Source organism: Oryzias latipes, chromosome 19 (assembly GCF_002234675.1).
Source record: "Oryzias latipes chromosome 19, ASM223467v1".
Classification (NCBI taxonomy): domain Eukaryota; kingdom Metazoa; phylum Chordata; class Actinopteri; order Beloniformes; family Adrianichthyidae; genus Oryzias; species Oryzias latipes.
Window position 1 is genome coordinate 10,072,490 of NC_019877.2, and position 22,566 is coordinate 10,095,055.

At 39.9% G+C, this 22,566-nt stretch overlaps 1 protein-coding gene across 4 annotated transcripts in view; it reads left to right on the top strand.

Annotated features, from left to right (window-relative positions):
• Positions 1-69: 69 nt before the first annotated feature.
• Positions 70-22,566, top strand: part of adk (adenosine kinase) — a 135,924-nt gene continuing 113,427 nt past the window's right edge. Inside the window, exons 1-4 of one of the 4 annotated variants that reach the window (XM_020711872.1) lie at positions 70-437; positions 2,486-2,560; positions 2,677-2,730; positions 16,351-16,429. In XM_020711872.1, coding sequence (XP_020567531.1) covers positions 388-437; positions 2,486-2,560; positions 2,677-2,730; positions 16,351-16,429 — 258 coding nt within the window. In that variant the 5' untranslated portion in view covers positions 70-387. Of the gene's footprint in view, positions 438-1,748; positions 1,875-2,485; positions 2,561-2,676; positions 2,731-16,350; positions 16,430-22,566 lie in introns of those variants that run through there. The other 3 variants (XM_011488215.3, XM_020711873.1, XM_004080394.4) reach the window with 3 other exon arrangements.

A 22,566-nucleotide genomic window follows, 5' to 3' on the forward strand; every position in this document is an offset into this window, starting at 1 on the left:
TAATCAACTTGGCACTAAAACTTTGTTTTTCATTCATAACCCTGTGATGCTAAAAGGTTGTTTTTCTTCCATCCCAAGGAACTCCACACATTAAAGTCTCCTGTAGCTGAAAAAATCCAAGAGAAACCTGATGTACCAGTTAAAGTAAAAACCCTGCCGGCGTCACATTTTTCTCCTCGTATGAACAGAAAAAGAAGCTAATAGCAGTACCAGCTTGAATATAGTGACCGATTTTCCTTGACGTTTAATACAGTTGACTGATTTCTGTGTTACCATTGGAAAGGGAAGGAAGGCAGGAAGCTACGGCCCTTCTGCTAGCATCATCGGCACAAAACGGTGATTTTTAAAGGCTTCACGGAATTAACAGACTCGTATTTTGGAGAAAACATGTGCAACAAAGAGACAATCACGTCGACGGGGAGGAAAATGATGATAAGGTAACACATTTTGTTATTTTTTGTGGGGGGTTTGTTGTTGAGTGGAACACTAGCAGCGGTGGCTAGCCCCGACATGAAGCTGCGGTGTTGTGTTAAATGTCAGCTGGCGGTTTGGCGATTTGACACATAGACATTTGAACGTTGCATAATCTGAAAACGGTCAAAACTAATTGATGCTGACATTCATTAACATTTTATTAAACCATAAGTTTACAGACAAAGCTTCCAGGACACGATTTGTTCGTCACGTGACTAGAACAAAAAAAAAAATCATTAAAAAAAGGGAGATGAAACCATGCTGATGCAAATAATGCGTTGTTGTTTTTTAGTTAAAAAAAGATAAATAGTATTTGTTTTACATTTGAATTCATTTTTTGTTTGGCAGAAAAAAATTGTGGTGGACTGTAACACTTCAACTTTATCGGGACATTTTTATTACTAATTTAAATTTTACCCACTTTTTAATTCAGACGTCAAAAATGCTAGGAATAAAAACTGACGTTTAAAAAAGTATGTCATACTGAACGATTAACCTTAAAACAGAAACTTAGTTATATATCTATTGAATTTATGTTTTTGTTTATTTTAATATTATATAATTTGTTTTCTCGTTTGTGTTTCACGTCTTTAACGTTGTGTAACTTGTTTGCATCAAAAAAATTATCTGTGAAAAACAATTACTTAAAAAAAACAATTCCGTTACTTTGAGTTTACGATGTTTAACCTAAATAGCACAGCGTTGTTCCGTGAGGCACCAAATGTTTTGTTGACATAAAAAAACAGCTGCATAAAGTCAGCTGTGCGGCGTTCATTTATCTCGGAAATCTAAAAAAATCAAAGAATATTAGCATACAAAAAAAACACACACAAAAAAAACGTGGCACTACTACAAAAAGACACAATAGCTCTCTAAAACGCCCTTTTAGGTACGACAGTTATGGAAAAAGGGATTTGACCATTTTTAAAAAGCATAAAATAAATACATAAAAAGGTCTGGATTTCAATTTAATACAGAATTTGGCAAGCGTATCCTCAAATATACAAACGTACTTATTTAATTTACCTTACATTAAACTCCGTAATGACAAACGTCTTCGCATTATGTTTGCATATTTATAAACGTATTGTCAAGAAACTGAAAAAACTATTCATTCTTGCATAACACAAACGCATACACACTTAATGGAATGTGTACATCCTTATGGTGTTAGGGAGCGGAAATATTCGCCTTTTTTGGTCCCTTTTTCCCCGTGGATCATGAATGCAACACAAAAGTTGGACCGTGTGTAGCCCCGCCCACTTCCTCTACTAATGTGTCAGGGTTGGCTGAAGTGCTGCTACAGTTTCTGGAGTGGAAAGCACGTTGCTTTGACAAGAGGGGAAGCTGTTGATCATTTAATCATCTACTGAATATTCTGACATCATGCCAAGCCCAAGGTGAGATCCGGAAAGGTGTATGCTCTGCTGTGATTGACGTGTGCGACAGAAATACTTGAAAATCTGCACGTTGTTGAATTTTCCTGGAAAAATGAAACCCTGACAACTCTGTGGCGGTTTTGTAAAAAAATGACCAATTTTTATTATTCTGTTTATAATTTTGTTACATTAGAGATGATCTAACTCATTTAAATAGTGCATCTTTAAATGTAGGTCTTAAATAAAAACTTTACAAAGAGAAAAAAACAATTATTTTTTATTTGTATAAAAATCACTTTAGAGGGTTGGAGCATTCCAGGAAATGCTATTTATTTCCTTAAGGATATTTTGTATTTCTCATGTTGGTGCAAACATCTATTATTTTGTAAAAAGTGTGAGAATGTGAGATGATGCAACAGTATCTGATTATTTATAACACAACTATGATTTTTTTTTTTTTTTTACCTTTGATAAAGCAACTGTTGTATAAACAATAACAGCAATTAAAAAAGCATTGTACCTAACCTTAAACAAATCACAAACAGATGACTTCCTGTAACTCAGTGGATTGTTTGTGCAGAGGGGTTTGGTGCGAGCCCTGCATAATACAATATGTTTTTCTTTCCACACAGTGAAAACATACTTTTTGGAATGGGTAATCCCTTGCTTGACATCTCTGCTGTTGTGGACAAAGATTTCCTTGACAAGTAAGTCTGAAATGCTCAGATGCTCTAGGTTGTCTTTGTGTGTGTGTGTGTGTGTGTCGTCTGATATAAACTTAGCTAAAGATCTTGTGTTTTTTTTCTCTGACTTTCCTTACAAGGTTTGGACTGAAGCCAAATGACCAGATCCTTGCTGAAGACAAGCACAAAGCCCTGTGAGTCACACGTGTTGAGACTGTACAGTACAGGCAGTTGTGTAATGTGTGAGGATAAAATTATCCCAAAAAAAGGGAAGGGGAACACCAACCATTCATCCCATGTTACTACCATGTTGGCTCTATTAGGAGTGCTCAAAATAGCTAAAGTCATAAATCACTGGAGCCGAAGACCTCTAAGTACAATTTTAAATACTGAATTTGCAGGAAATTACAAGCCTCTGATTTGTTGATTGCTTTGGATTTTGCCTTCATTTTAACCACAACTATAGTTGTCTCAAAAAACAAAAGAAATATACCTAAAATCAAGTGTAGTTAAGCATTGAGTTGACCTAACACTACTCACTTCCTCTGCCTAATCTAGTGCAGATGGGTGCTTTGTAGGGATTTGTGTAGATAGTTAGCGGCTGTCTGTAACGTGCATCGTCTGTGAGGGAAATTGATGGAGGAAGGTGATAAAATACTCTAGTGTTTGGATAATTACACAATACTTCATACGTTTCTAAAAGGCAGTTATTTGACTAGCTAGTGGTTGATTTAATTAAAAAAAGGATGAATGTTAGTTTTACTCCACAGAACTATATTACCATGTTCACACAGCCTTTGGCAACGTGAGTTCAGGTGACGACTTCCGTGTAAACTTGTGCAATGCATCTTATATGGCAAGTAAAAGATATCATAAACCACCAGGAAAAACAATAAAACACCACTCTCTAAGCCTGTCCCACTACAACAGCTTAAATTACGTGTTACTTTTAAAACAGGCATGAACAACAGTGTTTTTGATGGCTGAAAACCAATTGTTTATGGTGTTTTTTGCTTGTGATTTATGAAACTTTTTGCTTGCCATACTTCCGGGCCTCAGCCACATGTAGCTATGCAAATTTTTAAGATCGTTGTCATGCTCTCTGTACAAAACTTGCGTCAATTGAATGGACGTTGAAAGTTAAACTGGTTGAACTTTAACCAATCAGGGACTCTGATTTGGTCATGATGTATGAAAGGCATCGTAGCGACAGTCCAGTGTGAACACCATATGCAAAAAGTAGATTAAAGAATGTGCTTTTAGCTTTAACGTATTTTTGAACGCACAACACATGGCCAGTGTGAAAGTTTGGGGCATTTGGGGCATTAAGTGAGACAAAGAGTCAAGGATAAGTCCAGTCAATCGGAGTTTATTAAACGTGTTCACAGTAACTCTTGCATTGTTTTGTGACACGCTACACATGAGCCACATTAGAAGCGTTAGCGTCTATACAATACCTGTAACTCCCAACCTTGTTTGCAACACGTAAAAAAACAGATGGACACTGCGAAAACAAACGTTTTCGTGACTACGCTAACTCCAATCTTGTTAGTAGCACATAAAAACAACAACAACAAAAAAACAGGCTAACCACTTCATTTTAGCTATTCACAATAACACTCAATCAAACAAGCTGAAAGAATGTCAGTCCATGCTGACAGAGCACTGTGTGTACCTCTCTAAATCCCTTCGACATCAGTAAGCACAAGCAGAATCAATCCATATATAATGCGCACTGCTGATTTTAGAAAAAAGATGAGGGCTTTTAAGTGTGTTTTATAGTGCAGAAAATACATTAGTCTGCTCCTGCGGTAATAATTGTTTCCAATATTAACTCTGATTTGTTCTCTTAATATCAGACGATGATGTAATTTTGAAGCACAACCTGCTGCTGAAATGCATGTCTCCTCTTTATCCACTCTGTCCAGAGTGAAACGCATTACTCAATTGCAGGCTGTTATTGAATGAGCTCACGCCCCTCAGCTGTCCACTGGTATCTGCCGGAGGTGATAACTTGATAACTCTAGTCTTATCTGGCAGCTGCTGAGCGTTTTTTACAGATGTTGTGTCGGCATCTATTGATCAGTATTACTGTACTGAACTCAAACATCCTATTTAAAGTCCTCCTCCAATGAAAATCATGTTTGTTAAGTTTCTAACATGTGCTTATGACATTTTCTTATGAAAGAAAACAAATGTAATAAAAAGTAATGTCATTTTTGCTTCCACGAGTATTTTTCCTTCTAAATCAGTGTCAATCAAACTGTTGCAAATAAGATTGGATTAAATGAATAAACTATTGTGATGTCACAACGGCCCAGTAACGCATGTGCGTTGCACCAGCTCCTTGATCTGCCCCATCCAGCGGGCACAAGCTCAGGTGCGAGAGAAGAGAAGATGGCACATTGCTGCATTGTTCGCACATAATATAAGTGCGTCCAAGGCTGGATTTTGATGTTGGCCGCCCATATTTAACATTTATCTTAAGCTTAAAGTCCCAAATGTGTTCTCTGCATTTGCTGTGCAAGGTCATTCAACAATCTCCACGAGCTAGCATCACATCAGTTATGAGCCACAGCCAGTGCTCCTTACTGGTGCAATGTAGCCTAAATTATAATGTATTTCAAATCATTTGTCATGTGCTTATTAAAGATCTTTTTGGTGTGTCATTTTTACTAAGCAGCAGGGTCTGGTACACATGTTTGCTTTGTCATTCTGCATATTATACAAAAAGTGTCTCTTTGGAACCAAAAATATGTCACTTTTCACTGTTTATTTATCGCTAGAGATAAAGTTTTGAGAATAGAGACTATCAGTTGGTGTCGTTTATGCCCCCCCCCCTTGTTGACTTTGATTTTGGCAACAGAGGCTTCAGATAAACATTAAAAATTGCCTTTTAAGACATTTAGGGTGTGGGATTTGGGTTAAAAACTTCATAATCATACTTAAACACCACTAGAAATGTTTTATTTAAAAAAATTGTCATGGGGAACTTTAAGATTTTCCTTACAGCTTTTAGGATAAGCACACTTAGCCTGCATATGTGTGCTTTGAAGTAATTATTAAAGTAATTATTTTTTATTGAAATTTGTTTGTTTAATTGTGATATAATTAATCTAATCCTGTACTCAAGCTACAAAAGGAGGGAGTATTTTGTTTTTCAGTCAACGTTAAAGTCTTAAAAAGTTCCTATTGTCATATTAAATAAGTAAAAAAATATTTTTGAATGCTTAGTTTAGAAAAAGAGCACCTTTATGGGTTTTATGTCAAACCCTAGATCTGTAACTCACTTTTAAAACTACAGGGCAATAATAATAAAACACTTAAATCAGTTCCTGATCTGAGCGGTACAAAAGGCTAACTCGTCAGGTGGTGTCACTCTGCAAGAGGACACATGTGACCTTGGGGGGCTGTATCGTTGTCAACACAAAGCAGCGACATCAGCAGTATCGTTCTCCTTTAGTACAAAGGCTGTGTTGTTATCTTTAGTCCCACAGACACGGTTCTCTCCGCATTCAGTGCAAGGTCAGGGCAGGATTAACATCCCGTTTTGTTGGTTAATGCCCAGCACAATGCATTTTAATGCATGTCCTGTCCACTGCGGTAAACTCACCATCATATCCTTTAAACATTTATGATGAAAAATAAAAAAATAAAAAAACACAGTTCCTTCCCGAATGTCCTGTTTTTGGAAACTGAAACCATGTCTAAAACAAATGTTCCTGTGACTACGCTAACTCCTACTCCTCTTAGTAACACGTAAAAAAAAAAGCAAAGTTCAGCACTGCTACATGTTGGCATATTTACAATAACACCCAACCTTGTTTGCAACCTCTAAAAAAATAAAACAATTTTTTTTTTGCCGAAGTGCCATGTATCTCTTAAAATTGATTTGAAATCAGTAAGCACAATAGGACACTCAAAGATTTTAATGCACACAAAATAGAAATTAGGCTTTTAAGTTTTTCTTACAGCACAAAAAATATGATAAAAAAACCCCAGTGGGATCCAAAACACCTACATGAAGGGGTTTATAAAATTTAGAATCGTTAAATATCCCGGACTAGCCCCCAAAATTTTTATGCTTGAGCATAACATTGAGTAGTCTTTACCAGACCTACAACCAAAACAGGAAAATGTCCTTTATCACAAAACAGCAAATGTTATTACGATAATGATAAAACAATCAACAATAACTTAGAGGTGAATCGAAAAGGTGAAACTATGGCCGAAATAACAAAAGGCATACGTCCTTCCTTCCACTTTCGGCTTCTCCCATCAGGGGTCGCCACAGCGAACGAGTCGCATGGTAAATTTGGCAATGTTTTACGCCGGATGCCCTTCCTGACACAACCTTCTCAAACCGGGCTTGGAACCGGCAGAGGTAGAACAAAAGGCATACGTCCAAATCCACAAATACACTGACTTACTTGACAATGATCTGCACAACACAACACTGTTTGAAGGTGCCACAAGTTTACAGCATAGCCCCCTTTCCAAAGACTTAATGTCCAAATGGAGATTTAAAGTTCTGGTCCAATTACCTGTTCAGCACTACACCTGAAAATCAACACAAAAAAAAGCACAAAGACTCACAAAAAACAGCGAGGTCCCACTCTGACATTGGGCAAAAAAAAGCCTCCACAATGCAGAATAAAAAGAAAAACAACATCCAATGCGTTCACAGCTGCATCGTATAGGTGAAAAACATCTTTATTACAAACTGAGGTCTCTATAGACTTACTAGCTCAGTCAACTAACATTGTTTTGCAACCGAATCTAGTTTAACACGATTCATTTTTTTCGTTTCATCACCCTGGTGGGAGGAAGATCATTGGAGGCAGTGCACTGTGGCCGCTCCTGAATTCAATTATCTAGTCACAGCAGAGGCCATATAATCCTGTTGTTGCTGAGAAATTGCCTGCTGTACAACACAAACCATCCACTTTCCCCATAGTACTGGCTGGGGAATAGATCTATTCTTTTTTTTTTAACATCTTGTTATTTCTTTTGTTCTGTTCATAATAAACTACGTCTGTTAAGTTTTTGTGTCTGGATTTTATTTGCTGATTGCAAATAAAATCACAAACAATTGCTGAACTGAATCTCAGACGTAGCTTCAGCTCTGCTCTGTTCCCCCCAACATATGGAAGCCGCTGCTTGGTCTATGATTTACATTCTGGTGGTTAATGAGTCATGTTGCAGCCACTGCATGACTTAGCTTTCATTTAGACGACATTTCCTGTGGTTTGAGAGCTGCAGTCACAGGGTTGATGCTGGTTTTAAAGGGGACACATCAAAGCGATGTATGGAAGGAAACGACTAACCAGACAGTTTTGACTTTCTCTGTTTTCTCATTCGTTCAACAGGTCCTTTTTTATTTAAATGGGTATTAAATAATTTAAACGTTAACCCTAACATTTAAAAAAAATCTTGCTTCTTTGAACTTTTTTTATTCAATGATTTGTTTTTCATTTTCTTGGTTTGTACCTAATCCGTCCAGCAGGTGGCGACAGCAGCCTGCTGTTTGACCCAAGAGTCCTCTGAGCTGGATGAAGGCAAACCCCATCCAGTCTGACATTATAATGGGAGCAAATAGACATTTTATTTCAGGATAACTAGGCATTACAACTTGTTACATGCATTTTACAGTACGCCATGCACCAAACCCTCCTGGGACTCTTCCCCATGTCATATTAGAGCTAATGATTATTAGTGTGTCAAATTAGTGAGTCATTGTAACAGAGAGCGTGTCTCCACCTCGCAGGGGATGGAATTGTCTGGCTTCTGAATATTAGCGCTGTTCAAACATTTGTTTCCCCGTCTCCCTTTCTGTCCAGTGATAATTATTTGTTTACTTTCTCATCTCTGTATGATGGCGTGGCTCCTTTCAGAGGTTGTTAGCTCACAGCAATTAAGTTCATCAGTGTTCATCCTCTCTTTTCCTCTCGCTCAGCACTCTCCCCCTTCCTCCCCTGCCACCCTTTTTCTCTGTGCTAAATGCAGATTAGCAGCGTCACAATCACATCCAGAATGAGAGTAAACTCCTCATTATGCCGTGTGACCCTCTGCTGCATGAATAATTCAGGGATGCAACATTAGTGGCTTGCTGTTATTAGCATTCCGGATGGTGAAGGAAAGGGAGAAACGAGGGAGGGTGGGAGGCTCATATCACTGACGAGGCTGACTCAGGGGGATCAGCGCTGGATTGAGACACACATCACACACACACATCATCACACGACACAGGAGATCAGTGGAGGTGCCTCTCCACTCGCACACCCTGCTGTCTGTGTACATCTTACACACTCCTGCTGCTGCTGTGCTGCTCAATCTGCTTACTGGGAAGAAAACAACAAAGGCCCCTCTCGCTGAGTACATGCTAAACACTCCAGCTCCTGGGTTTGTGTGTGATAGATTCTGCTCTGTAAACACACTTGACTCTGCCCCTCTTTCTTCATATTTTATGTTTTTAATAAATAACGAGGCAAATCGAGAGCACTAGAACCCCCCCCCCCCCCCCCCCCCCAGTGGAGCTATCCCGGAGTGTGACGTGCAGAAACACTCCCTCGTGTGTGTTTGTGTGTACTAACATGCAGGAGTGCATGCCGGGGCTGCATGGTGCCACTTCACTGGGGGCACTTATGCTTGACTGAGTGTGTAGACACATTACAACCTGCCTCTTCCCCATCCTGATCCGCCGCTAAGACAGAGTGCTCGAGTACGGTACTTAAACTCACCTCGGTCAGCCACTGGGGGGTGGGGGGTGGGGTCAGCATGTCGGGCTTCCCCCTGGTGCTCAGGACAAAGGTCATGGCCCTACTTTCATCAAGCAAAAGAGAGCGCGGAGAATAATGACACTCAGCTGTTAATAGAGACAACAGAAACACGCTCAGCTGCCAGCTACACTTCTTTGAATGTTTTATTGATAAGCACGAATTCGACTTCTTGCAGTGCTAACATAAATCTGACTTGTAGTGAGGTTCCACGTCCCATAAATCGTGCAAGAAAAAAAAAGAAATGTTTAATTAACGAAACAGGTGAACGTTTAGCGGTGCGGGTGATTTCTCTGCATTTAGGGCGCGCTCGCTGCATCACCAGAGGTGGCTGATGCAATCATAATTACAGCTTGTCCTCACTGGAGCTGCAGATGCCTCCTCTCTTTTGTTGACGCCAGCTGCCAGCAGGTGGTGCCAGAAGGAAACATCCCCCAGTGAAAGGAGGTGTAACAAACAATCTACATTTCTGTGACTGTGTGAAGATGATTCCTTTCCTTCCCACTCCCCCTTTTAGAGAAGCTTTTTATAATTAAAATGTGGGCGTCTCAGTCGGTACATACACAATGTTCAGTTCAGAGACGCTATTTTTAGCCATCTTTGATCTCGCAGCAGCCACAGAGGAAGGAATCCATTGATGTCAGCCTTTTGCAGATGTACATGATCGTTCCTGTGCGCCGAGCCTTTGCAGGTGTAAAGATAGGAAGGCTGAGCGGCGAGCCACAGCACTTCCAGCATGTTTAAAGTTCAAACTGGGCCATATGGTCGCCACAGCAAAAGACGCTGGTGGAATTATTCACATGGAGCGCTCTGAATCGCCCAGATCCCGGTATCCACCTCCAAGATAAGGGGAACGTCTCAAAGGCTTTGTGCTCGAGCTTCAAATCTCAATCCTCGAGAGAACGCCAGAAGCCCCCATCCTTGCGTGCCTTTTTCCCACTCCTCTTCCCCTCTCCCTCGTATCCTCACACACTCCCACAAACACACAGCACAATGTGACAAACGCCACCCTCTGCAGCGCGAAGCCAAAAAACCTGTGACATTTCTGAGGAAATAAGATGAACTCATCCTTCTCGACCGGTTTCATCCCCACCGCCTAATCCTTGAGTGCAGCCTAATTACGTACAAACAGTAGTCTTCAGCTAATGCCAACAAATGGCTGTTGCTGCTGCTGGATCGGCCGATTATTAAAGGGATGCACATTTGTTGGTTCTGCATTCTAATGCAATTACTCACCCATTATGACCATGTAATTGTGCAGTCATTAATTGTGCATCCAGTGTGCAACGCAGTTGTGTGTGTTTTCTTTTTTACACAAATGAACCGGGGGTACCTGAATAATGACGATATTGTAATGCGTTTGTGCAAATCAACATTTACCCATCAGTGCAGTCTATTAGAGGGTGTCAGAGGACAGGGAACAAGGCCTCAGTCGCTCTTTGAATCATGACTCATTTGTGCTCAGTGCTTTTATGTGCCTCGTTCTTTGCCATCTATTCTCACCCCGCCTTAATGTTCCAGCGATAAGAATTTCCTATTCATTCTGCATTCTTCATCTGCTGCGCGAGAGAGGCAGACTCTACAGGTATTGAATGAAAAGTACATCTATTTCTGAGTGGGTTGCACAGGCATGGAAGATAATTATTGATTTGAAATAAGAAAAGATAAGGCTCAACCTTGAGCAGCCCAGCGATAGCACACAGAACAGAATAATTAATGGGCCTGTCTTGTGTCGGGACAAGCTTTCACTCCCAGACGTAGCGTATTGATCCTAAACAGATAAACTGTGTAACCCTTTGTGAAGGGTTTGACAAACAATTTAATTGGAGAGAAAAAAACAACAATATTCCTCACCCTTTCCATCTCCCTTTCGTCACATCCCTGAGTGGTTTTTCCTCCCCCTGACCTATGGAAACAATTACCTGTGCATCCGTCCTTCTAGTGCCTCTGGACTACCAACGAAAGGCTGGTATTGGATGCACTTACTGATTGGGGAATCTAATCAATGAAGGAACTTGTCTCCACTCCAGATGGCCATGTTGAAACTGTGATTTCCGAAGCCTTTTAGCCGCATTTCTCTGCAGAAAACATCCGTTTAAATATACCTGTAGCTTTTTTCCGACGCACCTTCTACAAAGGAGGACAGCGAAGACACGTCGATCCTCTCCTGATTAGGGATCGGGACAGCTTGATCATGTTTTTCATGCCTGTCCCTGTGATTTGTAAGCTGTTTAAATGTGAACGAGGCAATTAAATGAGAACGAACGGCGCGTAGGAGAATGGGTGCTACGGTGATCATTAACAATGAATTACCCCGGTGTGCACTCAAACACTTGGGGAGGACTTTCAGGCAGACCACTCTGGAGGATCCAGATCCAATCTAGCCATTGATTAACAGAGACTTGTTCTTCCTGTGAAATCACTCGACTGGGATTTTAGAGCACTCATCCAGTCTTATAGAGATAGGCTAACATCAAAGGCGAATGAAGAGGGATTGGTTAAATGGGCTCGCCTTGCCCTCCATGTAAGAGATTTAGAAGAGCAAATCTTGAATTATTGCCTCATGTAAATAGTCTACTTGCCTTTTTTTTGTAAAGCATTTGTGAGGAGGGGGGACTTGTGAGTCTCTTGGATAGAGAAGTACTTAGAGGCTCTCATATTTCCCTTGATGGGAAACAACGGTGGGGGGTTCAATCCCCAGGAATGTAAACACCAAAATGTCTCTGAGTTATGTGAGCTGCCCCTACCATTGGGGCAGACTTGTTGTTTGGTGTGTTTGTATTTAAAACACTATTTCAAGAGTGATATCCAGTCGGTGTCAATAGCAGCCTCTTGTAAAGCACATGTACTCTATATGTTGGTGAAATGTGCGCCACAGTTGAAATTGCTTTTCCTTTGAGCAACACCAACAGGTTTTAAAGGGTGAGGTGAGTAGCTTTAGACATTTTTTTTTCAAAAAACAATTTCTGTCCTCATGCTCACTCCTATCAAAGGGTGAGCCCCGACTGCAGTAGATGGAAAGGGATTTTCTATCCATAAATGGCCATGGGGGCCTTTTACGGTGTCGCTGCTGAGGGATCACATGATTTTTGAGGGTGTAAAGGTCTCCGGGCAGCTGCTCCTTTTTCGGATTGGATTTTTTTTTTCTTTTTTTCAAGGCGTCCAAGAGCAGGGCCCCATGCTGTCTGCACTGAAAGGTGGAGCAAATACTTCTAGTGAGGAAAAAAAAGTTCAAATGCTCAGAAACTGCGCCTCCATTTGAAATGGGTGTAGAGTCCCTCGGCTACATTCATTGCTATAAACATCCACAGAGCTCAAATTTTTTCCTTTTTGTCGAGGACTCATAACAGGTGTCTGAGGAAAGATTTTTTTTCTCTTTTGCTTAGCATATTTTCCACTTGCATGGAAAGTATTTTTTTCTTTATTAGGAACATTGTGCCCCGGGCAGACCCTTTGCCTTGAGAAACGATATGTAGACTTTCTTTGAAGAATTTGTGGGTACTTTCACACTAACTCAAAATTCGACCATGCCTCGTTAAAGCAAGGTTATGCCAGGTATTGAACCTGTTTCCACTCATGTTGGTTTGTCATAATGCACTCTGCATATGGATTTATCCAGTCTGTGGCACTGGGATTTTATAAAAACTGTACACGTCCTGTTAAAGATTAAAATTCATATGTTTTTCCTCCTAAAAGTGAAGCCATAAAATACATTTTAAATCCCCAAATGCATTTGAACATAACATAAGCCAGCATCAAGCTTTTTCCACAACAATTACCTCCACTCTGTAAATATAAGATGAAATTACACACGGCACCAGAGGGAATGATATGGTCCACCTTGACCTATTTAGCATGTCATGTGATGTCCCCCCCTGCACCTCTGTTGTAAATATGCTTCAAAGGAACAGCCTGCGATGTAGAGTTATGGGAAAAAAGCCAAGCAACTCCTAATATAGCATGTCATCTTCACTGCAGTTGGGTCAATTACCCTAGCAGGGTGGACACGTTTATATACTTGGCCCACTAGGAGACTGTTTATGTGAAGAATGTGGAGAATACACATTATTCATGTTCCTGGCTCCAAGGAAAAAGCCTCTGCTGCGGAGCCCAGCTTTGCATCATGTTGCGCCTAAGCGCCAAAGGTATTGATGTTCAAAATGACAATATGATGGGAAAATGCAAAAACGGAAAGAACTGCTTTCAGTATTTGTCAAGTGTGCTTCTGTGGTTTATGTGTAAACGCTGCAATTGTTTATCTCCCGTTTCCCAATGGAAGCCCTGTTTCCAATTCCCATTTTATTTCACTTGTTCCAGGTATTTGATAAAATTTCAACATTTTCTCAACATAAAAAGACTTGGTTCTTAAATTCGTGTAAGTTTTAGCTAATGTAGCTAATGTTGTGGGCCAACAACTCACATCTTTTTTAGTAAAAAACATTTGGTGAAATAATGACAGAAAAACGATGTCCAATTAACAAAATAATTCCTTTAAAGTTGGCAATTTTATTTCCTTTTCTGAGGTGAAGTCCTTTTATTTTGCATTGTGTATTTAATGCTGGGTTGTAACGCTGGCACGGCAGTGTTGATGCTCAAATGTCAAGCAAACATTGCAGAAATCTCTTTTTGTTTTAACTTCTGAACTGCATTTTAGGGAATATCTAAACAGGGAGATTGTTCACTCATGTTTTGGGTGTTTTTAACATGTTCTGGTAACATTTCTGTCATGATGGAGGACATATATAAAGAAAATTTAAATGGAAACTGCGTTTCTGAGTATTTCTTAGAAAAAGTGCAGTTTAAAACTTAAACAATGGCTGAAAACAAACCGGTCCTGCAGACGTTTATGATATTATAGCTTTTCTTGGATTTTTTTAGACTCCTGATTTATTGTAAATATCTTTATCACTGATATTGTGCTATTGTATTGTGCTGTAAATGTAATTGTTGAACATTTTATCCTGCCTTAGGACAACGGATGAAAGTTAGTTCCTGTGCTAACCCTGGCATATTTATGTTGAAGCAGCTGCTGAAACATTGTTTAATATGCACTGTCCTAATTAAAAAACAAAAAACAAAACTGGTAGCAGTGACGTGGGTGCTACGGTCAGTGGGCCACAAGCTCCATTGTGATGCATCCAGTTGTAGACGACTAGATCAATGTACTTCTTGATTTTCCTTTTCCGATCTGGCATCTGGCTCATACATGTACAATATTGCTCGCCGTTTTTGTTGCCTCAGTAATGTGAGCTTGGGGTTGTGAGGGGCTGTAAAGCTGGTGGGAGAGAGTGTAAAAAAAAGAGATGATGGGAAACGAAGGCAGGCCCACTCAGCACTAACTGTGTAAGCAACAACTCAGAGGCAAATTTCTGACGAACTTTTGCTGCTCCGCAGAAACTACGTCCTAGTAAATGACAGGGCTTATTCATTTTGGCTATAAAACGGCATAATCATAACTAAAAGACCAGCAGAAGACTTACAAATGTTTCATATTCCTAAATATTTTTCTGAAATGTTTTTTCTTGAAACCTAAGAGTTAATGTGTTGGTCTCAAAATAATGCTCTGCAGTGTTAAGTGACCCCATGTAAAGTCCAACATATGTTGAGCACGCTCATTTTAGAATGTAGAGGCTCTAAATATTGTCCTATAGGCATGTGCAAAACAGGTCACGAGGTTGTTTGTAGCGCTGACTGATGCACCTATGCATGCTTTGTTGGCCAAGATTTAATTATTATTTTTTGCACAAATTCATGAAGTGGAGAAAACAAATCACAAACCTGGTGTACGTGATGCAATAAAAGACCAAAAATGTCACTATAGCTGTAGTTTTCTGTAGTGCTGATAGCATTTCTTTCTTCATACCAGTGTCTTTAGACTTTCTGTGAACTCTTGTTTTTGTTCTCAACAATTTCAAATTCTTTTGACTCCTTTTTATCGCTTGGTCGTGTATTTACACACCACCTTCATATTTCACATATCTTACATTTTATGTGACACAATTGTCCACTTCTCAGTCAAAGGAGATCTAACTAAGAAAAGGTCAAAGAAATGGAAACAGATGGCTTAGTTATGAAAGAATACAGGAAAAAAAGTACATTGTTAAAACATTAACTGGGGTGTAATGTTTTTATTGTGTCTGTCAATGACCAGCTTCAGCCATATCAGATTTTTTTTCTAGCCATTATTCATCTCTTTACCTTATGAACATTGTTTTTTTGCCTTTTACAGCATCTACGCAAACTGCATTGGAAATTGTATAGACTGCTGGTGTCCTTATACAAATTTCTGATGTCTTTACTTCTGGATGAACCGCCTTTATGCTACATTCACACGGGCCCAAAAAACGATCTTAAAAATGTGCAAATCTGCACGTGAACGGAAGAGTTTTGATCGTGGAAGCTCGTAACCCGCATTTACGTGCATTTGCAGAGACTTTTCATTGATGCGCGTTAAAAAATGATAGAAAGCCCAGTTCTTGAACGCAGTATGCAATGTTCACACAGGACTGCTGCTACCTGAGACTCTTTGTTAGAAGAGGCGCGGTGAGAAATGTAGAAAGGATCCAAAACTCATTAATTTTGCACCAGACTCTCTCTTTCACAGCTCTATTCCGATAAATGAAAGACTTGGTGACATATAAGTCTGGCCTGGCACAAACCGTAATTAATAATATCGCCTCTCTTATCCATTTTTTAACCAGTCGGGTCTTCAGTCTACAAAAAAGGGACGGCATCCATATGTCACTACCAAATCAGAGTCCCTGATTGGTCAAAGTTAATCTGGTTTAACTTTCAAAACGGCTGCACGTTTGTACGTAGAGCCTGAAAATGGTTGTAGAAACTTGCGTAGAAACTTTCGTAGCAACACGTGAACACAAGTTTTGAATGCAGAAGCCCGAAATGTGCGTTTACACGGGTTTACATAGACTTTTCATTGGAAGTGGTCACTTGAATGCGTGTTGCAGAGGGCGGTATGAACTTAGCATCATAGTTGTAGATCTGCACACATTCACGTCAATCTTTTTCTGTCTTTTTCAGGTTTGCTGAAATCGTCAAGAGAAATAAAGTTGAGTACCACGCTGGCGGCTCTACCCAGAACTCAGTGAAAATTGCTCAGGTTAGATTCTTTTTTTTTTTTTTTAAATCTTCTTTTTGTAGTACTTGCATCCACAAAAGCATTTGTGTATTTTTGCCTTACCAAATGCATAATAAGCCTTTTATTGAAGCTGCTATTCAGCCAACTTTTTTTAATTAAACCTGTTGTAAAAAAAAAAAAAAAAAAAGATGGGGAGGTTTTTTTTTTGTTTTCACTGTTATCGAGTTGGCCTAATTTTCTGAGACATATCAAGCAATAATTAGAGAGAATTACAAGTAGATGCAATTAACATGTCACAACAAATTACATCAAACAAACGCTGAAATTCTCCCCGGTTGTTAGACAGATGTGAGCTTATAACAGAAATAAGTGATTGCCCAAATCTAAAATGACAATCTGAACTTTAGATGATTAGTCAATGATTTTTTTTATTTTTTTTAATGTGCTATAAGTTTATGCATTTGACGTGCAGTAATTAGCTGATGATAAGACTTCGGTCTGCTCATGACAAACAAAGACGAGGCATCCAGCTGAAAAATAATTCCCTTCTAGGGGAGTGGGAAATGAGTGCTGGAGCTAATTGAGAGGCTGATGTCTACGTTTTCTGCGGTGTTTGTGTTTATGTTTTTATGTACCAGCGTAGAGGGTTTGTATGTATACTCGTGTTGTGTGTATTTAGCAGAAGATGGATGCAAAGTGAGGGAAAGGAAAGCAGACAGGCCCTCAGGCTGCCACCATCTCCCAGCTTCAGAGACAGTAAACATCCTCTAAAAAGAGACACGGAGCTACGCACCTCCATGCAAACACTGTTTAATTATCGAGATCAGAAGTGTTTGCATAAAACAGTCACTCAAAGACATTTACTGTCAGTTTGATTTTATTCTTTAGGAAACAGCTCTCTTTTTTTTTTTTTTTTGGTGATGCTGTGAGCTCTCCTTTCTCCTTGACTGTCATCAAAAAAAGCGCAATTGCTTCATTTTTTTAAAAACAGATTTTATGTCCTAACTAGCTAAAGTAAAGACACATGTTCAGTTTGGTTCTCCCTAGCTGAAACAAAGACATTGACAATAACCTGTCATGTTTTATTAAAGAGGACACTGCCCCAAGCTGCGAACCATCTCCCTTGTGAAATCAGATGGAGTCTCTGTTTTCATTGCTGGCCTTTTTTTGGAAGAAAGAGTCGTCATGGCTTCTGTGCCCTCCGAGAAACATTAAAGTCAACAATATTGGCTCATAATGGCAAAGCAGGCCCTAGTCAAATGTTATTCTACAGTTTATTTGGATATTTACCCCCTTCTGAGCAAAGATGTAGAGCTGATTCTGAAGCGCTCAAGATAACAAGAGTGTTTTCGTCCCACACCCTGAAGTCTCAGAACCAGTTTCTGTCAATATCTGCCTTGAAGCACTGACTTTTCCACATTTTCACTTTCACTTGATGCTATTCTTTTATGAAAAATGTATAATGCATAACCGGCTCCCAGATTATCACATTGTAGCACCTGCAATATGTGAAACTTCAAACTCTGCTGTATTGTGGAAGCTAAACCTTCAAACGCGAATGATATGCGCCGCAGCACTGAATCCACATCAAAGGGGCCCAGTGACTAAATGAGATGCTCGATCCAGGGCAGGTTTACTCAGGAGCACCATCGCTGCTGGAGGAGGCAGAGAAATTACAGAGGCTTTTGCACAGGAACCGCTACGCGCGCTGGGAAGAACCCAGGGTGTGGGAGGATTGGTGTTCCTGCCAGGAGAGCTCCCAACCACTGCCCCCTCACAAACACAAACAAAAGGATTTAAAAGGTTAAAAACAGCAGCTCAAGTTAAGAATCCTACATTATCAAGGTGAACCTGAACATCAGAGGGTTAAGATCTATCCTAATTGGGTTTATTTAGTTGACCAAGAAGAAGCTTAGATGGATAAGTACAGTTTCCCCCAACCACTCTTTGATCGTAGCCGTGTTTGATATGCATCTGTGGGTCACAGTGATGTCTTATCTGTGCTTTTTCTTTTTTTCTTTTTTCCACACTTATCAATATTCAAATCACTAGGTAGAGGTCTCAAAGTAAATATATCAACACGTTCTGGCTCACCTAGCTGTGCAGAGGTGCTTCAGAATAAGCCTCAGATCTTTGTTTGGATCAAGTCGGTGAACTTGCGAGCAAGTATGCAGAGCTCCCCAGCTCAGATTCTTTTGAAAAAAAAAAAAAAAAAAGCGCAATAATATAAGAAAGTTGTTGCCTCTGCCTTGGCTCTAACAAACACCATGCCCTGAAGGAGCGTCCAACATAAAGGCTTACTTACTTGATGTTGCAGGGCTGTAAGGTAACAAAAACCAGCCTCACACATCAAAAGGCTCCTGCTTAGATGCTTCATGGCAGGAAATAACAATCATGTATCCTTTTTTTTTGTTATTTGCAAAGTTGCTGAAGAAAGTGTGTGGCTTTTCTGAGGATTTGATTCAAAATTTGGCACTGCCGAGCACTTGAAGTGTTTATCACAGGTGACAGAATAGGTGGAGGCGAGGGGGGAGTCGGTTGACTGGAGGGCCGTATCAACAAGCACAGTCAATTCATTTAGACAGAACATCAAAGTCCTCCAACAGCTCCTAAGGGCCCTGAGATTGAAGTCTGAGCAGAGACAGACTCATTGGGAGTTATTGCTGCTGTGAGGGAAGTAGAACCTACCCTGAGTGCTTCATGTAAACCATACACCCTCATTAGGTCCCCCACAAATCAACACCATTGACGTTTTGTGTTAGTTTTCACCACAAACAGGCTTTGTAAATGTTCACCAAGCAGACAAACTGTTTTGTTTGAGTGTTTTAACTGTAAATGTGTCGTAAAAAGTTATAATTCATTGTGTTTTCCTTCCTTCCTTCCTTCATTTTTTTTCTGTTTTAATTGTTTAGAGAGCTAAAGGTTTTGAAAAATATGCTGTCTCGGTGGCGGTTGTGATGCATGTTTAACATTTCCTCGGTCAGTCGCCGAACGGCTGAGTGGGGCCCCGCTTCGGCTGTCGGCCCCGAGCTCCTAATTGGAAACGTATGTCCAGCGCTCTGTTGAAAGTCATATATGAATAACAGGAAAAATCCCACAGCAGCACTTGACTTGGAGAAAGTTCCTCCACCCCCCTCCCCACCCCCCCAGCTTATATTTTGGAGGAGAATATCTAAAACGGTTTTGATGTCTCCGTAAAGGCAATGACTTATTTCTCTGGGTGAAAATGTTCCATGACCTAATGTTTGGCTTTTACTGCTCGCTTTGTTAAATAAATAAAGAACTTGCCTCCATTTGAACAGACTAAATGAAGAAATGCCTACGTCTGGTACCACTTAGAGAAAAGAGGACAGTTAAGCAGAAAGAGTGGAGCTTTTGTGTTCAAACTATGTGAGATTTTTAGGAGGATGTGCTTTTAAACTCCAAAAGTAAAAAAAAAAGGGGCATCTATAATTTCTGTCTCACTTCATATTTTTACTTCCTGCTTCAAACATTTAACGATCAGCATTAAAAGAAATCATCTTTGTCTCCAAAGAGACCTGGGGAGGTTAGGAGACATATGATGCTGCTTTATTCTTGAGTTTCTGCGGTTTTTAATCAGATTAAGTGAGCTTGGTCTTGCATAGATCGCAGCCCAGCTGTGCTGAAATGAGCACGCTAATGACCGATTTAAACCCGAACCCTGGTGGGCCTTTTGAGCTTCGTGCCACAGAAATCAAGCCTCTAAAGTACGTGCCTGTTGTTAAAGCAGAACCCTCTTGTTTGTTTTAAGACAGGTTAATTGCAGAACCACTGCTGGCACCCACTCTGGGCTTTTTTATAGCACCAGGGTCTTGTCGTTTCCTTCCCATTACGAAGCAGTGAAAGGTCACAGTCTGTTAAGCTTATCGCGAGACATGCATGAAGCCAAATGAACCCCCCCCCCCCCCCCCCCCCCCCCCCCCCTCGTTCCTATTTCCACTCACTCCAGACATTCCAGGTGTGCGAGCGTGCACTTGAGGGTGGCTACCATTGTTTTCATGGTCACAAGCAATGGAAGCAAAAGGACGCCTCATTCGCTTTGATGAGCGATGTGTTCGAGCGTGCTCTTCAATGTCACCCGCCATGAGGCAGCTGGGAAGTTGCAGTTCATCTCTTTGGTGCCATTTACTCAATGATGAAGTGAGGAGATCTGTTGGTTCCACATTCAACCTCCTCCTTGCTCACTTGTGCACACGCGTCTGTGCTTGTGTTATTGACGCCTCGGCAGCATTGTGACACTGCGCCACAGCAGTTATCGAACCTCAAGCTGTGTGATCACTCTCATTTAGACTGACATTATGCAAGGAGGCCTTCTTCAAGTTAAAATATGATCAGAGGTTATCAAATCCATGAATCAGTTTTCTTTCAAAGCAATTTCAGACACAAAAACTGCTTTTCTTTATGTTTTAACGGAAATTGTGTTTTTGGAGTTTTTACCATGTTGTTATGACATTTTTTAGATTACGGCAGACATATCTAAAGAAAATTCATCTCAAAATTGCATTTCTGAGTGTTTCTTTATTCAAATTATTAATCAGGAAAAGATGGAAAAAAAGTGTTTGAAAAAAAGCTTATTTATGAAACAGATAATATGTTGGGCGGCCCACAAGCTCCCTACCCCAAGCTCTAAGCAACAGAAAAAGGGAATGGGGGGCGGGGTTGCCCAGCATCAACAGTGTAGCCCACATCTCAGAGGGAAATGTCTATTGAACTTCCTGCAGAAACTACGTCCCAGAAAACGACACAAGTTTTTTGATTTAGTCTAAATTACTCTTAATTAACAGACCACTCAGAACGCTTATAGAATAGACCTAAATTAAAAATTGAAATGTGCTCTGTTAATTAAGTTTTTTGTGGCAATGTTTGACATTTGTCTTTTTGGTACAACCCTAGCTCCTTTCAGTTTTTACGCACATTTTTTATCTATATTACACAATAGATGTACAATGAACCTTGAACTATTCAAATACCTAAATTCCAACCATTACAAAAATTAAGATCAAACTGTTTTTATGATGTATAACAAAGTATCAAATGTGTAAAGACAAAATAAAAAGGTATAAATACAAATACAAAACAACAATAGGGTCAAAGCAATGTGAAAAATGTAAAAAAAAAACAGACACAGCTCCACCAAACTATATACAAAGTTCCAAGGATTTATTGTTTTAAGCCAAAAAGTTAAAAGCTAACGACTTCACATTACATTTTAAATGAAAACTATAGTAATGGTGGGAGGGGCTCTGTGTCTTTCTTACATTCATATAACAGGCGATGTGAGTTTAAATCCCACATAATGCTAAACGGTTTTTGTAACCAAACAAAATTTGTATTAAAATTTGACAAATACATAGAAATGTAATCAAGTTGATTGGATTGAGTAGTTTGGTAATAGTCCCCTCATAGCCATTAAGTGACAAATCCGTTCCCTTGCTCTTGCTCTACTGGGGACTTTGTTGCTTTAACAAGAACTGACACAGTTTATCATATAGGTGACACATCAACATACACATCACCGTTAGAGGTAATTTACCATCAGAGGTGAGCTATATTAAGTCGCTAAAGGGGAAAGCAAGTAGAGTAGATTGTAACTCATAAGTATGCATTGAAAAGACTGTTGATTAACATTGAGGGCTCAAGAGACAGAGACTCAGTGTGGATCATGTAGCCTCAGAGACTGGCACTGGGATTGAATGTGATATCTTGCATAACGTGTCCTTGATTTAAGTCCTTGGTTTCAGGCTCAGGAAGAAAGCCTGCACCATTGGTTTGCTAGTGTTTTTTCTGCCTTGGCTGCTGTACAGCTGCCCAAGCTCCAGGCAAAGTCTGAGTGAAATCTGAAAAGACTTGTGAAGTAGACAGTAGTCTATATAACTGGCAGCACTCTCACGTCAAATTACAGGAGGATGTGCTGCACACAAGTCACTTGGCACTGCATGCACTTAAAATGCACAAAATATGAAGACACAAATGTGATCAGCTCTGATTGGGTCTAACAGTAGCTTATTAAATCAACTGTTATTGGAACAATTGTTTGCACAGGTCATGTAACTAGTGAATAAAAGGGCGAGGGTTTTTGGTGTCTACTTTTTCTTTTCTTTTTTCTTTTTTACAGAACTGCTCCACATTTTCATCTG